Below are 17,788 nucleotides of genomic sequence, written 5' to 3'. Positions count from 1 at the left end.
AAAAATATTTAGGGAGGCTTAGATTAGACTTTGTTTTAGCATTTGCCCCCCTCCCCAAACACTGAAGATTTTTGTTTTTTCCCCAAGTGATCTTCGGCTAGCTCCGCCACTGGTTGAGATGTACCTTGCCCTGTTGGCCGTCATCATGATGCCCCCGCTGCCCGAAGCATCAACATGACGGTGCAGGTATCATGTTGCTCTCATGGGAACCAGGTTGTCGGATCGCCATAACAAACTAGTGATGATTTGTTCTATCTATGACGACCTAGGGATGATTTGTTCTATCTTGTGTGACTGAACACCATTGGTTACCTCTGTTGTGCCCAACGACCTTGTGCTCCCCCTGAATAGACTCTTTTGTTGTGTGTGATGAGAAATTGATCAAGTAAGGGATTGACTACATGTCAATACGACTGAATATCATATTTGGGACAGTCACTTTTTGTCTCTTTGCGATTTCTTCAGGCCGTGACTATTAGGAGCAAGTAATAACGCCACAGTCAGAGCTAATGCATGCGAGGACGACTCCCCTCCATGATGTTGTCGTATCAATTTAGTACATCCACTTAATTGATGCCTACAAGCCCATGCATACATGCAAGGCAGCTCCATATGTAACAGTATAGTACGAGCCCATACATAGCCACATAGGTGTGCTTGGTGATATAGTATGCTGTTATAATATAGTGAAATTTAGAAAAATGAGCATATAATAGTGAAATTATAGAAAAATATAATAGTGAAATTATAGAAAAATGAGCATATAATAGTGAAATTATAGAAAAATATAATAGTGAAATTATAGAAAAATGAGCATATATTAGTGTGATTTTCACAAAAAAAGTGTTTTCTAAAAAGTAATGGATTAGTGACACCGGTGTTATCCTTACAAAAGAAAAGAAAACTAAAACAAAATCAAACAATGAGACAAAAACTAAAGCAATATCAAAAAAATAAAGTTCTCTACGGAAGAATGAATTCATGGCATTGGTATTACCCTTTCAGAACAAACAAAATAAAAAATAAAACAAAATCAAAATAATGACGTTTTCTAAAAAATGAAATCCTTTAGAAACAAATAAAAAAGAAAAACATTTCAAAACTTGCACTGAAATTGCATTTTTTTGAAATATGCAAAGAATACGCATATAATAGTGCATTTTTCACATTATACTATAATTTACACACATATTATTTAGTACTTGCATTTATACTTACACACATAGAAATAAATCTAAAATAAGAAATTTTGCACAAAATATACACACAAATTGCGTTTTTTCCAATATGCATACAATAGTGAAACTTTCACAAAAAAGTTTCCTAAGGAGAAATGAATTAGTGGCATTGTTATTAACTTAAAGAAGAATAAAACAATAACGAAAAGATCAAAATAATGAGGTTTATATAAAATGAATTGTTGACATTGGTATTACCCTTTCAAAAGAAAGAAAAAAAACTTGCACGCCACTTTGCACTGAAATTGCACATTTTACAGTATGCAAAGAATAATAATTATATAATAGCGCAATCTTTCCATGTACCTTATAGTATTTGTGCTTATACATTTACATTGATCCAATATCCAAAAATTCCACAAAAGAAAAACAAACTGACCATAAAGAAAAATATAAACCAAAGCAAAAAAAATAACAAAAAATAAAAAAGGGGTAGAGGGGAGGGCCAACAATCCACAAAATAAGAAAAATTAACTAATAAAGGAACGAGAGAAAAAACGCATAGAGGCAGAAAACTGAAATAAAAGAATGAAGCAAAATGCCCACAAAAGATACAAACAAAGGGAGAGAGATGAAGGCTAGATCGCACTCTTAACGGGCTTCGGTCCAGTGGCAATCGACTGACCCAAATATGTTTCAGTCGAAACAAACAAGCCCAATACAACAAGTAGCACAGGCAAAAAAGAAAATACAGCACAAATCATAAAGCAAAAATCAAAGGCCAAAAGAAATCAATTGACCCAAATTTAAAATTCAGGCAACAACTAAAGTGCATAAAAAACGACTCAAGACAAAAGAGAGGAAAAAACACATAAAAAGAAAATATTAGCATGAACCTGTTTTCTTTAGACGACTATCAAATAGCAAAGGCACCATAAAATTTCTCTTTAAATTTAAACTGGCACTAGCCAAGAAACATGCCGATTAGTATTTTTGGTCCGCCTATTAGTACTCATGCTAATTAAGAAAGCTTGCGTGCGTCGGTTGCATGCCGGTTGCAGTGATCATCAAGTGCATAAGACAGTGGAAAAAAAGGACTGACCCTAAAATAAAATTTCAAGCAACTGAAAAGTAGCTAAAGTGATCAAGAAATGGGTCCCGGTTCTGACTTTTTTTGCGGGGGGTATAACTAATTCCAGTGCAACCCTCATCGGAAGAAGAAAATCATACTAGCATGAGCATTGCCGTTTTTTTTTCTTTTGGGCGTTGGCTTTTTACTGTTTTGTTACGGGCCACTGCTACGTCTTGAGTTTGTATTGGTTTTCCTCGAAGAGGAGAGGGTGATACAGCAAAGTGTAGCGTAAGTATTTCTCTCAGTTTTGAGAACCAAGGTATCAATCCAGTAGGAGGCTCCTCAAAAGTCCCACGCACCTACACAAACAAACTGGGAACTCGCAACCTACGTAATGAAGGGGTTGTCAATCCCTTCACGGCCTCTTGCGAAAGTGAGATCTGATAGAGAGATAATAATATATTTTTGGTATTTTGTGATATAGATGCAAAAATTAAAGATGCAAATAAAGATAGATTGAAAGCGAATACGATAAGAGATAGACCCGGGGGCCATAGGTTTCACTAGAGGCTTCTCTCGAGATAGCATAAGTATTACGGTGGGTGAACAAATTACTGTCGAGCAATTGATAGAAAAGCGCATAGTTATGAGATTATCTAGGCATGATCATCTATATAGGCATCACGTCCATAACAGGTAGACCGACTCCTGCCTGCATCTACTACTATTACTCCACACATCGACTGACTGTTGCCTGCATCTAGAGTATTAAGTTCATAAGAACAGAGTAACGCTTTAAGCAAGATGACATGATGTAGAGGGATAACACATGCAATATGATATAAACCCCATCTTGTTATCCTCGATGGCAACAATACAATACGTGTCTTGCAACACTTTCTGTCATTGGGTAAGAACACCGCAAGATTGAACCCAAAGCTAAACACTTCTCCCATGGCAAGAAAGATCAATCTAGTAGGCCAAACCAAACTGATAATTCGAAGAGACTGGAAAAGATAACTCAATCGTACATAAAAGAATTCAGAGAAGATTCAAATATTATTCATAGATAAACTTGATCATAAACCCGCAATTCATCGGATCTCGACAAACACACCGCAAAAAGAGATTACATCGAATAGATCTCCACAAGAGAGGGGGAGAACATTGTATTGAGATCCAAAAAGAGAGAAGAAGCCATCTAGCTAATAATTATGGACCCGTAGGTTTGTGGCAAACTACTCACAACTCATCGAAGGGGCTATGGTGTTGATGTAGAAGCCCTCCATGGTCGATTCCCCCTCCGGCAGAGTGCCGAAGAAGGCTCCAAGATGGGATCTCGCGAATACAAAAGGTTATGGCGGTGGAAATTGTGTTTCGTGGTGCTCATGGATGTTTTCGGGGTCCGTAGGTATATATAGGAGGAAGAAGTACGTCGGTGGCCGCCCGAGGGGCCCATGAGACAGGAGGGCACGCCCTACAGGGGGGCGCACCCTCCTATCTCGTGGGAGCCTTGGCTGCTTCTTGACTTGCACTCCAAGCTTTCCGGATCAAATTTGTTCGAAAAATCACGCTCCCGAAGGTTTCATTCCGTTTGGACTCCGTTTGATATTCCTTTTCTTCGAAATACTGAAATAGGCAAAAAAAAATAGCAATACGGGCTGGGCCTCCGGTTAGTACGTTAGTCCTAAAAATGATATAAATGTGTAAAATAAAGCCCATAAACATCCAAAAGGGGTAATATAATAGCATGAAACAATTAAAAATTATAGATACGTTGGAGACATATCAAGCATCCCCAAGCTTAATTCCTGCTCGTCCTCGAGTAGGTAAATGATAAAAAAGAATTTTTGATGTGGAATGCTACCTAGCATAATTCATAATGTAATTTTCTTCATTGTGGCATGAATGTTCAAATCCAAATGAATACAAAATAAAAGTTAATATTGACATAAGAAATAGTAATACTTCAAGCATACTAATCAAAGTAATCATGTCTTCTCAAAATAACATGGCTAAAGAAAGTTATCCCTACAAAATCAAATAGTCTGGCTGTTGCTCTATCTTCATCCCACAAAGTATTTAATTGTGCACAACCCCGATGACAAGCCAAGCAATTGTTTCATACTTTAATAATCTCAAACTTTTTCAATTTTCACGCAATACATGAGCGTGAGCCATGGACATAGCACTATATGTGGAATAGAATGGTGGTTGTGGAGAAGACAAAAAAGGAAAAGATAGTCTCACATCAACTAGGCGTATCAACGGACTATGGAGATGCCCATTAATAGATATCAATGTGAGTGAGTAGGGATTGCCATGCAACGGATGCACTAGAGCTATAAATATATGAAAGCTCAATAAAAGAAACTAAGTGGGTGTGCATCCAACTCGTTTGCTCACGAAGACCTAGGGCACTTTTGAGAAAGCCCATCATTGGAATATACAAGCCAAGTTCTATAATGAAAAATTCTCACTAGTATATGAAAGTGACAACATATGAGACTCTCTATCATGAAGATCATGGTGCTATTTTGAAGCACAAGTGTGGAAAAAGAGATAGTAGCATTATCCCTTCTCTCTTTTTCTCTCATTATATTTTTTTCCTATTTTTTTCTTTGGCCTTTCTTCTTCTTTTTTTTGCCCTTTTTTTCTTTCTTTTTTTTCTTTTTTTTATAAAGTCCAAAGTCTCATCCCGACTTGTGGGGGAATCATAGCCTTCATCATCCTTTCCTCACGAGGACAATGCTCTAATAATGAAGATCATCACACTTTTATGGATTTATAACTCAAAGCTAGAACAAGATATGACTCTATATGAATGCCTCCGGCGGTGTACCGGGATATGCAATGAATCAAGAGCGACATGTATGAAAATTATGAAGGTGGCCTTGCCACAAATACGATGTCAACTACATGATCATGCAAAGAGCAATATGACAAAAGTAATGTGTGTCATATGAACGGAACGGTGAAAAGTTGCATGGCAATATATCTCGGAATGGCTATGGAAATGCCATAATAGGTAGGTACGGTGGCTGTTTTGAGGAAGGATATGGTGGGTGTATGGTACCAGCGAAAATTGCGCGGCACAAGAGAGGCTAGCAATGGTGGAAGGGTGAAAGGGTGCGTATAATCCATGGACTCAACATTAATCAAGAGAACTCATGTACTTATTGCAAAAATTTAGAAGTCATCAAAAACCAAAGCACTACGCGCATGCTCCTAGGGCGATAGATTGGTAGGAAAAGACCATCGCTCGTCCCCGACCGCCACTCATAAGGAAGACAACCAATAAATAAAATTGTGCTCCAACTTCATCACAAAGCGGTTCACCATACGTGCATGCTACGGGAATCACAAACTTCAACACAAGCATTCTTTAAATTCAACTACCTCCATATCTCAAAATAATTATCAAGTATCAAGTTGATCATAGCATCCAATTCACTTCCTATGATAGTTTTAATTATACCTAACTTGGATGCTCATCATTCTAGGACCAACTTTATGACAATAGCAAATACCATGCTGTTCTAAAAGACTCTCAAGATAATATAAGTGAAGCATGAGAGACTAGCAATTTCTTCAAAATTAAGACACCACCGTCATGCTCTAAAAGATATAAGTGAAGCACTAGAGCAAAAACTATCAAGCTCAAAAGATATAACCCGGGGGGGGGGGGCAGCCTATAAGACCCCCCGGTGCTCTTCCATGCAGAGGGTCGATTCCATTAGCCACACACACACACACACACACACACACACACTTACATCCACCACACGGAGAGGGAACATCCTATGCACTGGCCTGTCGTCCTTCCTCCACAAAACAACTCTAGGAGCAAGCTTGTACCATCTTCATATAAAACACACTCGGCAGGACTAGGGGTGTTATCTCTACGGAGAGACCCGAACCTGGGTACGTCTTGCGTCTCCCGCTCGCTCGTACCAACCTCGCCTCTGGAGCCCACCGGTTGCCTCTTGCCTATCCCTCTCTTTAGCCACCCCGTGGCATCTGTTGTGCGCCCACCACTACATGTAGTGCTTGGACGTACCGTTCGAGGGAACCACAAGGAGTTGTTCGAGGGATCCAGGAGATCGTTGTTCGCGGGACATCTGTTTGTTGGAGATCGGCCGAACGACTACACACATCACCAACTCTACTTCCGCTGCGCTGAATGCGCATCTAGTGGTAAACCCGATCTAGTGATCTATTTCCAGTAGCATGATCATGGGTGCGGGGTAGAAAATTTATTTGGTGCTAGCATAGCGTACCGTGTGTTCCAACAAAGGCTTCTATCATCATGCTTATGTGTTGGACTATTTGGAACAAGATGAATGCAAGGGTCTTCCGACACAAATCCGCCCCTATGACAATTCTTATGGAGGAGATTAAAAAAGAAGCAAGGCTTTGGATCACCGCGAGTGCTAAGCGTGTGGGTCAACTGATGTCGGGAGGGTAGTGGCCTTTTTTTTATTTTCATTTGATGCCTTTGTGTCAGTTTGTAACCTTAACTCTATTTTTCCCTTAATTAATGGATGATGCAAAGCTTATGCCTCTATTTCGACAAAAAAAAAGATTGTGACTGAGCTGATACCCATACATTTTCAATTGTGTCGTCCTCCGGAGAGACTGAGTAGAGTACTACCAATAATTCTCTTTTATCACACGATCAACAATAGCACTAATGGTCAGTGGCCAGGCTGAGCTGCAAATTGACAAGAAAGTATGCACAAAAACTGGATCATTGATCAAATTCAAGGAAGTGACTGACAAGTCAAATTTGAGAAAATAATTTTTTTGTCTCAGGCGTGCGTGGTAGGAAGGATGACGAGGGTGGGGCATCCAATGGCCCATGCTGGAGTCATCGTGCCGCGGGGGAGGCGACGTGGTTGGATCGGTCGACCGACACCTAGAAGTGCCCTTAAAACATTGAGCTTATAATTTTTTTCATTGTTGCCTTCTTGAAAATTGGAGTTGCCGTGTGCCGATATAGTGTATGTGCCTGATAGCTTGGCACGTCTTAATGTGATATCACGCAGCTGTTGCAGCGAGAGTCTTATCTGTGATCTTTTGCGGTGAAGTTGAAGTAGCTTGCTCGAAGAGAAGTGACCACACACTTATGTGCAACGTGGCTGTGTTTCCACTAAGTAACTGGCACACCGTTCTTCTTAATTAGTGAGATGAGCAAAGTTTTGCGTCTGTTGGAAACAATTAAAAATAAACCGAAACTGAGTTGCTTATGACAATGATCGATAAAACCCCCACTCACAGAGGATATGGCCATCTCTTTATTTCATATAGGTAATCACAGCAACAACTCCATAAACCAACACGCATAATTTATATCTTCAGGCTGTCGATGAATCTCTTCCCTTAACGGAAATGTTCAAAGAGCCCAGCCATGAAATCCTTTGTCATCATTTTCCTATATCTTGCAGGTCGCTCGTCATCCAGCAAACCGGGCGCTGGCTCCAGCACTATTTCTTCATCCACGGCATAGAACATGGCAAGCAAAAGCCTCTCCTTCTCGGTGTTCGTCACCACTCTGTGAACCGGGCTCCTAAAGATTCCGTTGTTCATTATCTGCGCCAAAATTTCACAAAAGAGTCAATGAAACATTAGGATTCAGGAAATAGGATATAACACTGATCATTATAGACCATTCAAGAGAGGAAGTGCGTATCTAGCTTGTATGTGTAGGTACCAACCTCCAGGCAGTCTCCCAAGTTGATCACCAGTGTGTGAGGCTTGGCTGGAACATTGTACCATTTAACATCTCTCTGAACTTGCAAGCCACCAACATCGTTTTTTTTAGCCGAAACCGTAGAACAATGTTCTACGGTAAATTTTCATTAATTAAAAAGTACCATTACAAGGAAAGTACAAATCAACCAATACCAGTTCTAGGAAAACCCATAATTAAGTTACAAGTACTGTTGTATCCAGAGTCTGATCTTTCCTGACTTTGATGATTTAGCTCTGAGTTCTAAAGCTTGTAGTCCTTCTTTCAAGTAATGCTTCCAAGTCTCCACTAATGGGGCGGCTCTCCTGAATATTTTGTCATTTCTACTCATCCAGATGGCCCAGCATCCTTGAATAATGATGTCCATAGCAATGTCTGATTGAAGGTGCCTCATGGCAAGATGAATCTCATCATATATCGATATTCCTCTGGACTTGGTTGGAATAATGGAGTGCCAACATGTTAAAGCAAATTGACAGTCCCAAAACAGGTGAACAGTTGTTTCCTCTGTGGCATCTGTACATAGGGCACAATTATAGTCATCTAGATGCAAGGATCTCCTAGTTTCTGGTACTCAGATGATCCCACAGCAACAGCCAGAAAAAGATTTTATGTCGTAGCCTGCATGATGACTTCCACAAAGTTCTGAAAATGACATGTACGATGTTCTCCTCTCTGATAGCTTTGTACATTTTCATGGCTGAGTAATTGGGTGATGCCCATGCGTATGACCATTTATCATTTTGGGTAGCAGAAGCTTGCTCAGTCAGTATCGTTTGCAATGATGTGAATTTCTCAAAAGCTAGTTGTGAAAGTGGCATGTGAAAGAGTTGGCTGGTGTATGTATGCTGAAGGGCATTATTCAAGGAGATAGTCTGATTGGTAGCATATGAATGGAGTTCTGGGAATTTATTGAAGAGTGAAACATCTTGCCATCGATCTGTCCACAGGATCACTGAATCTCCAATACCTGCTTTACAGATTGCATGCTGCTTAAACAGTGGGAGTAGTTTCAGTACATCTCTCCACCAGAAAGATCCAACTTTCTGCTCCCCTGGTAGCCTATTCTGATAATGTTTCTCCCATATGATATGTACCCAAGGTGTGTACGCTTTGTTAAAGAACTTATGCAAAAAATTCAGGAGCAGAGCCTTGTTATGTATGTGGAGATCTAGAACCCCAAGTCCACCCTGGTTTTTTGGTCTGTTAACTTTATCCCAGGCAATGAGCACAGTGCCTCTATCCAAGGTACCATATTTTCTCCAAAAGCAATTCATGAGATAGGTGTTGATTTGTTTGACAACAGTTTTGGGTATCATCAGAGTGCTCATGAAAAAATTGGGCATACTTGTGAAGATGGATTTAATGAGGGTGACTTTGTCCCCAGTGGACAGCATGGTAGAACAGCTAAGTAGCCTTGTCTCAATCCTTTGGAGCAGTGGAACAAAATCCTCAACTTTAGGCATAGATAGACACAGTGGGAGCCCCAGATAATTGAGTGGTAGAGTACCAATCTTGCATCCTAAAATGCTAGAAAGTTCAATCATCTTCTCAGGAGGAGTGTTAATAGAGATCATTGTAGACTTTGCGTAGTTCACTTTGAGTCCTGTGTAATGAGCATAATGTGACAGGAGATTTTTGATATGCTGCACCTGTCTATGATCAGCGTTCGCCACTAAAATAGTATCATCTGCATACTGAATGATAGGATAATCAGGGCAACTAGTATGTATGAGTGAAGCCACCAACATCGTCGTCGACAAAAAGGATAGTAAGAAGATTTCCATCAGAGTGAGGCCTGAGGCCCAAAACTAGGTCAGGCCTCGGACATGGAGGGTAGTAGTAGAGTCTGGCAAAACCAGAAGCCTTGTTTGATATCTGGTTGACGAAGTAATCCTTATCAATCTCCAAGAGCTTGGCTATTGATCGCAAGACAATGTCTCTTAGTTTCTTGGATTTCGATGCGTACTCATTTAGCACATCCCTGTAGAAAGATTCTATAATAGTTTAGTCAAATCAAAGATTTTGGTCTCTTTATTAAGTTTCTATCTATGAATTGTCTCTGAATATCTTTTTATCTTCTTTTTGAAAAGAGGGTAATCACCCCCAGACTTTGAATCTCTTATAAAGAAAGTAATTAATCAATAAATTCACAAAACAACATCGAGAAAACTACGTCATTAAGAGAAGTTCTCAAAAGTCTGCAGTCACAAAGGAAAATTGTATCAAAATTAGTTAACTTTCAGCCTTACTTAATTATAGGAAATGATATGGTAATACGGGCCCACTAGCAAGAGAGACGCGCAATGCTATGAGACAATTGACTACCCAGAGTGCAGTTTAAATTGATACTTTTCTGGAATTCTCACTCTGCCTTCCTTTACAACTAAGCTAATACAGTATTAGAAATGTGAAAAACATCACTCAAGGTAAGGGAGTAGGGAACCTGAAAGATTCCGGGTGACTGGGCCACTTAGCGAAATTCCTCTCATCTTCCGGCTCCACTCTCCGATGCAACCGGTCGTTCCAGTTCAGGCCATGATCCTCGGAAACCACTCTATCACTGACATACCCTTCCACCTGGTAATGTTTGCCGTTGTCGTCCACCAGGCTGCTGCATTTCTGCTTCTCTTCGGACGGTTGACGGAAGAACTCCCTTGACGCGGTCATCATTGCATCCATGAGAGAATCCTCGATCCCATGATTGGTGGCCTGGACAAGTTAAACAGTTTCAGTAAGAGTCCAATAACTTTATAAGCTAGTACTCCCTCCGTTACAAATATAAGATGTTTTGGATATTTCAATATGGACTACACTCGGCCTGAAATGGGTGAACAACCACACTAAAACATAAACATGCCTTTATGTATCCAATTCACAAAAAGGTTAGAACATCTTATACTTGTGAACGGAGGGAAGAGTAATTAAGGTGCACACATGCATAGATGCTCGCTCACCAGGAAGAAGCCCCAGGTTTGTAGAGCCGTCCGGAGCTTGTCAGCCTCGTCGGCGTCCATGAGCCGGCTAAGGTCAATGAGAGGGATGGGCTCCGGCATTTCATCGGTAGCCACCAGGTCGCCATGACGGTCTTGCTCGTGCACTAAGTACCGGCTCGGCGGCTCCTCGACGCCGGCCGAAGCTAGGTCTTGCACCATCGGCGTCTCGTCGGACTTTGTGGTGAACGTTTGGGTGAAAACATATTGTGTGTCCGGTAGAACCACTGACAATGTTGTTCCCGCAAATCGAGACGTGCTTGTCGTGGAACAACTATGCGTGTGCTTTGTTTAAAGGCGTGTCATCGCTAGCTTCGCAAATTACTGTGCCCGTGCTTCACTATGGAACAATGAAACACACACAACCACGATACGGAACCGTGTCCGTAGGTAGTTCACATCCGTGCTTTTAAATACAAGGAAATAATATTTTAAATACAACGTATCTGACACACAGGCTATTCTGATCCTCACAGAGTAAACGCCCGTGGTTGTTCATGAGACAAAGGTTCAGCTCCATGGGCTAAACATCGACCATGCCTTTTGAACGCTTCAAAAACGGCGTCTCTCGAATCTGCCTCTCATTGCCTCGCAATAAACGCATGACGGTGACTCTGCCTAATACTAAAGTGTGCCTCCATGGGCTTCTCGTCCATGCCTCTCCGTCTGAACGAGTCGACTGAATCATTCGGAACACAAACACAACCGAACATGACTCTATATAATACCACACGATGCCTTTGTGGATTTGATGCATGTGCTTGTGAACCTAATGACTGAAACACAGAGAGTCGCAAACATACATAACCGTGGCTGCAGAGAGTGCTAGCCTGTGCTTTTAAAAAACGCGCGCCAGTGGTGACATCTGCAATTATGTCCTTGCACTGTGCCTTATCCTCGTTTTTTCTTTGAGATCTTCTCCTCCTCCTCTGTTAAGCTGTTGTGTTTTTTGTACATGCGTAGTGAAGACCTAACCTAAGTGTCTATCTCGTGTTCGCTTTGTGCAGTAAACGTTCGAACGTGACTCTGCATAATACTGAAGTATGCCTCCATGGGCTTCTCGTCCGTGCCTCTCCGTCTAAAGAGTTGACGGAATCATCCGGAAAATAGACACAGGCGAACATGACTCTATATAATACCACACGATGCCTTTGTGGATTTGATGGCGGTGTCTACGACCCTTATCACTGAAATACAGAAAGTCACAAATGCACATAAACGTGGCTGCAGAGACTTCAAGCCCGTGCAGCTAATGAAATGTACGGTTTGCGCAATAAACGCATGAACGTGATTCTGCCTAATATTAAAGTATGCCTTCATTGTCTTCTTGTTGTGCCTCTTCCAGATCCACCTCACTGAACAATGGTCATAAGCGACTCCACGGCAGCAATGGAGGTGGAGATGGATGCGTTGCTCGCAGTACCAAAAGGTCCAGAGTGGCTCGATGCCGTTAATTTATGATCAAAGTTGAAGCACGGGAATAAAAATCACTATATTTTGGAACGAAGTTTGCTACAGCTACGGGCAGTTTCTATCGAGATGAGTTGGAAACCTAGGATTCATCACGATTTGGGTCCCACGGCTAGTTTTATGGTGAGAAAATCAATGAGATTAGGCCATGCAATCCTGTAACTTGCCTCCGTAGTGGGATTCCCGTAAGTCTAGCATTTTTGGAGAACGGAGGGAGTAGTAGAGATGAGCGTTGCGCTGGAATCAGTTTCACTATAAAATAAAGAGATTTTTACATCTGTGCCCCTGGTTCCTTAGTTGTACTCATTCATCCCCATGCTCTTGACTTTTGCTCAATTCCCCCACTCCCTTGGTTGAAACTCTCACAAATGGGCAAACTGAACGTTGTTGTCGGGTCAATGGCTTGACCGTTAACTCTGACTAGTGGGGCCGCGTGGGCGTGCATGTAACTGACCGCGGTCATGGGGTAGCACGTGTCCATGGAACATGCCAGAAATGTCCCATCGTATAAGAGGGGGAACCACCTCGTCCCTACCATTTCCCTCCAAATCCCCTCCATGCCGCATTGTCTACCTCTCCTGTACCGCGTCGTCTCGCTCTCCTCCACCACACTGTCTCGCTCTCCCCCACCGCATCCTCTTCCTCGCCTTCATCGCCTCCCTCATACCGATGGCGGACACTCCTGGTGACGCTAGCGCAGCGGTCGGAGATTTACAGGGAGCGATGACCCGACAGATGCAGTGCAGGACGTTGGCGGCGTCCATGGTGGTGCGGGGTAACTCGCAACCGTTGTCACGGCTATGGATGTGGAGAAGGAGGTGGCGGGCTCCGCCAGGCCACTACCGGAGCTGAAGGTGACGGCATCGAGCGGCGCAGTCCATCCAGATGCGTTGCCTGTGAGGAGAAGGTGGTACATGAGGTACTTCCATTTGCTTGTACCCTAGTTGCAATATTTAGATGAGTTGTAGAGTTAGTTTCATTGGTTGGATTGTGATTGGAAGGGTAGTACAGATGGTTAGAGTAGTTGGTTTGAGGGATGGGGTTTTCTGTATGGGGGGATGGGAATTTTTTGTACGGGAGTTTTTCGGATTACATTCGTTGCAAAAATGCTAGACAGATCTTAATGAGAGACAGATATCTCTATGCCTAAATAATACACGTGATTATTAGATTCGTTTCTGAATGCTACACAGATTGGGGTTTTGAATGCTACAGACATGTATGCTTAGATTTGCTTTTGAATGCTACACAGATTGGCTTTTTGAATGTCATATGCCCAAATAGAATGCATTAATTTTGATGTACCTACCAATTGATTATGAACTTACTTGATTCATCAGTATATAAATTTGTCCATAATATGTAGTTATGTTAGCTTTGTTGTTCAATGTGTGTGCATGGCAATGGAAAATGCAAATAGGATCATAGTATGGATAATATGATCAATGTGTCATGTGTGCATATCTAAATTATCAGTTGGCTTCTGTATTTACTAGTAATGAATGTAATTACATATCCAGGAGGATGATTCAGTGGGGAATAAGAGGAAGTTGGGCCTTACTGGGTTCGACCCGTATGATCCAGAGTATAGTGACGACGAAGAATATGATGTAAGCCTACTTGAAATTTAGATTGTTCATTTAGTTCCTTTTACATGGTGTATATGAATCTATAATGTATTAATATAATTCATTCATGTGTGCAATAAGATTTTGGAGAAGATGTGTACAATGCTAATGTCGCGTCCTTCACAGCGAAGGAGGTGGAGAAGATCAAGGCCAAGGGAGTTGCTTCCTTCTACAACCGCAAGATCAAGAAGTGGCACTGCCCCTACTACACCACCAAGCCAAAGCCAAAGTATGGCCGCTTCGATCACTTTGTGTCTCATGCAGAGGATGTAGCGATTCACGGGGAGGACTACAAGATCAGGTGGCAGCATGCTGCCCCCGCAAAGGCCCTGACTCTAGTGTGATGTGATGATGTTTTATATTTTACTTTTAGTAAAATGAATGTGGCTGTTTGGTAAACTTTGTGTCGTGGTATCTAAACTTTGTGTGTGATCTATGGTATTAATTTATTATGCTATCTATATTTGTCTGTTCTTAAATTTGCCTGTGGTGTATGGTATGTTATGTTTAGATGTTGTGAGCTATAAGTTTAGGTGCTGCAATGATCACACATACTGCTTCAGTGTTGCTTCACTGATCAGACATGCTGCAAAGAATAAGCAAAAAGAGCAAATAGCCCATCATTTGATCAAATGTTCCAATAACAGAGCAAAAAAACAACATTTGAATGAAGATAGTCCATCATTTGATCAAGTATTTCAATAAAAGATCAAATATTCCAATAACAGATCAAATATTCTAATTTGAATTTGAGGCAAAATTTGAATTTGAACCAACACTTGAAGTCCATTGCATGTGGTGTGATGTTGCAAAGTTTGCTGATATATTATAAACGTTAGGTAACCAATCTAATCTCTTTTGCGTGGTAAAACTTATAGTCATGAGAAATATGCTCCAAATGAGCTCCATTTGTAATCAAGTTTTTTGGACTTACTCCAAATGAGCCAAATATTTTTTATTAACACCTATTCAATCGATATAGTGTAGATTCGAAGTCTCACTATTTATTGAATTAATCTTCATATTTTTACATTTTATTTTTGAAAAAATATGCTTTAATAGGAAACCATTAAAAACATGTTTAAGATATGAAAATGGAAAACTAAGTTCAGATCCTTCTTATTCACATTGAAATCAAGCTTGGGTAAATTTTTTAATTTTTTTAATTTTTCAAAAACCTAAGGGAACCCTACCTCCTCTCCTTGAACTATGTGCAATGTTGTACGTGATAGCTCATATGTGTGAAGGTTTTTTCATGAAAATGTCCATAGACCAAGTTTATGATTTTTAGTTGCTAACATGTCACATAAGACAATATTAGGCGCATGTTTTATATATTTTTATTTTTTTTAAATTAATGGTGCTCATTTGACCTCGATTGTGCCACCTAGGTTCTTTTTTTGAAAGTTTCCGTATACCAAGTTTGGTGTTTTTCCTTGTTAGTGTGTCTTATAAAACGACGAACGGCGAATGTTTCATATTTTTTCTATTTGTTTAAAATTAGTTATACTCAGTCAAAGCCTAGATAACCCCGTTGACTAGCTCAAAACCCCTCTAAATCCTGTGGGGTTTTGCCTAACCCTAGCTCTAAACATCAGCCATCCGATCATACACTAGCGCCAAGCGACAACCCTCAGATGTGGGCTTCTAGAAGGGCTGGTTGCGTGCAGACTCCGCGCCGTTGGATCAGATGGACGGTTCCGTATTGTTGGATCGTGGGGCGATCCGTGAGATATTCTCCTATTGGTTGTGCTCGCCCACCATTGAGTCTGCAAAAAAAAACCGTAGTTATTGGGCACATGATGAAAGCAAGCTCTGGTTGGGCCGTCGCATTGGCTCTGTTTTTTTTGCTTGACCCTTGTTTTGATTGCACCTACAGAGATTGAGTTCCTGATGCCGCGGTGGGTGTGCAAACGAGCTAGTTCACATTTGTCCCCATTACTGCCATGACGAAATAACACGTCGCACTACGGCTATTTAAGCCACACATCATCTTCTTCTTCGTCTCACATCCCTCATCTATCTCCCATCCTCTGCCATTTGCCCTTCTTGTTCTTCGACCCCAACTTCTTCGACCCCTTCTCCTTCTTCTTCACACCCCTCAGCCATGCAGTACACTGGACCAACCTACCGCTTCCCACCCACCGTGTCGGAGAGGCTCTATACTGCCGGCGTGTACGTTGAGCGTACACTACGTGTGTGGGCGATATCAAGGTGGAGGACCGCAAGGGGCTTCACCGAGTTCTTCCTCACGGACGGCTACCGCCACCTCCCACGTGGATCTGCAAGGATGTTCTGCGTCGAGGAGGTCATCCAAAACAGGGTGGTGGTTGCTATCCGTGCCCACTTCACCAACCCCTTCGATGCCTTCTACCTCCTGGGCGCGTGTTTTGGTGTGGCTGCCAGTTCATCGCTTTCACCACCCACAACATCCTCACGGAGTACAACAACATCTTCCCCACCGCGTCGCACATGCACACTCTGCCGTACCCCACCGACAACACCCCGAAGGAGCAGTGAAGGGCACCCGGAGGAGCAAGGCGGAGAAGCTGGCGTCTAGGGTTTAGAACCCTCCATCTTTTTTTCTTTTTTTGACTCTATGTTATGTTATTAAGTTGTAATTGAAATATATGATCATGCTCTGGGCTTGTTGGCCTATGTTATGTTATTAAGTTTTCCATCTATCCTATTATTAAGTTCTTGCTAGTTTGTACTTTTTTTGAATTATTGATTGTTTTTTGAGAGAGCTCGCTTTGTTCGTAAGCACCTAGTGCATGCATAGCTACAAAAGCCACCACCTCGTCGAGGAAGCCATAAAGAAATAAGATATGTAGCTACCTAGTACATGCAACCAAAAATAATAATAAAATATTGTTCAATTTATTTGTCATAGAAAAACAGGTGCAGATGCGAGTGGATCGAGGAGACAAGCATCGGCGCATGCAGGCAGCGATCGTCCTTGCGTCCGTGGCAGCTGGTGTGCACGAAAGCGGCTCGGTCGGCACGCATCAGCGCATGCAGGTAGGCTAGCTCCATGCATGCATAGCAGGCTAGCTGGATACGTCGTGCATGAATTGCAGGCTTCTGTCGTGGCGGCGCACATAGGCGTTTCATGCAACGGCCCAACAGTCGAACGAAACCACGACCCAACGGTCGAACAGTGCCACCATCCAAGGCCGCCCCACTTGTCTGGTCCAACGGGCAACACAGTCTAGCGCGGCCCCATTTGTCAGAGTTAACGGTCAAAGCACTGACCTGACGACATCCACCGTTTGTCACCATTTCTGAGGGTTTCGGACAAGAGAGTGGGGAAAAGTGAGCAAACGTTAAGAACGTGGGGATGGGTGAGTATGGCTAAGGAACTAGGGGCACACATGTAAAAATCCCTAAAACAAAACGCCCAGCTGCCACAAGCCCGCAACCCGCCGGTCACTCATAATTATTTTCCCGCCTTAAAATGGAAACATGGATATCTTCGCTTCCCCTTGCCCCTTCCCCCGACAATGGAAGGGCAGCTGTACACGTCCCATTTAGTCCTCCCCGGCATACTCTCCCCCTTCCACTCACCTCCCCCCCCCTCCCGCTAAGACCGCCATGGCCGCACGGTGAAGTTGCTCGTCTTGTCTTGGTCATGTGCATTCTGGTTTCTCCGGCAGGAGGCCGTTATCTCCCGTCACCACCATCGCTCGCCATCG

At 42.1% G+C, this 17,788-nt stretch overlaps 1 protein-coding gene across 1 annotated transcript; it reads right to left on the bottom strand.

Moving 5' to 3' along the window:
- Nucleotides 1-7,632: 7,632 nt before the first annotated feature.
- On the bottom strand, nt 7,633-11,157 carry LOC123112111 (protein SRG1-like). The gene is made up of 5 exons (XM_044533033.1): nt 10,960-11,157; nt 10,449-10,714; nt 9,757-9,986; nt 7,968-8,065; nt 7,633-7,842 (listed from the first exon to the last, which is right to left on the bottom strand). Exons 1-5 carry the CDS (start codon nt 11,155-11,157, stop codon nt 7,633-7,635), a joined length of 1,002 nt encoding a protein of 333 aa, XP_044388968.1.
- Nucleotides 11,158-17,788: the final 6,631 nt, after the last annotated feature.

Source organism: Triticum aestivum, chromosome 5B, assembly GCF_018294505.1.
Source record: "Triticum aestivum cultivar Chinese Spring chromosome 5B, IWGSC CS RefSeq v2.1, whole genome shotgun sequence".
NCBI lineage: Eukaryota > Viridiplantae > Streptophyta > Magnoliopsida > Poales > Poaceae > Triticum > Triticum aestivum.
The sequence above is the reverse complement of the archived record's forward strand: the minus strand, read 5'-3'. Positions and strand labels throughout refer to the sequence as shown.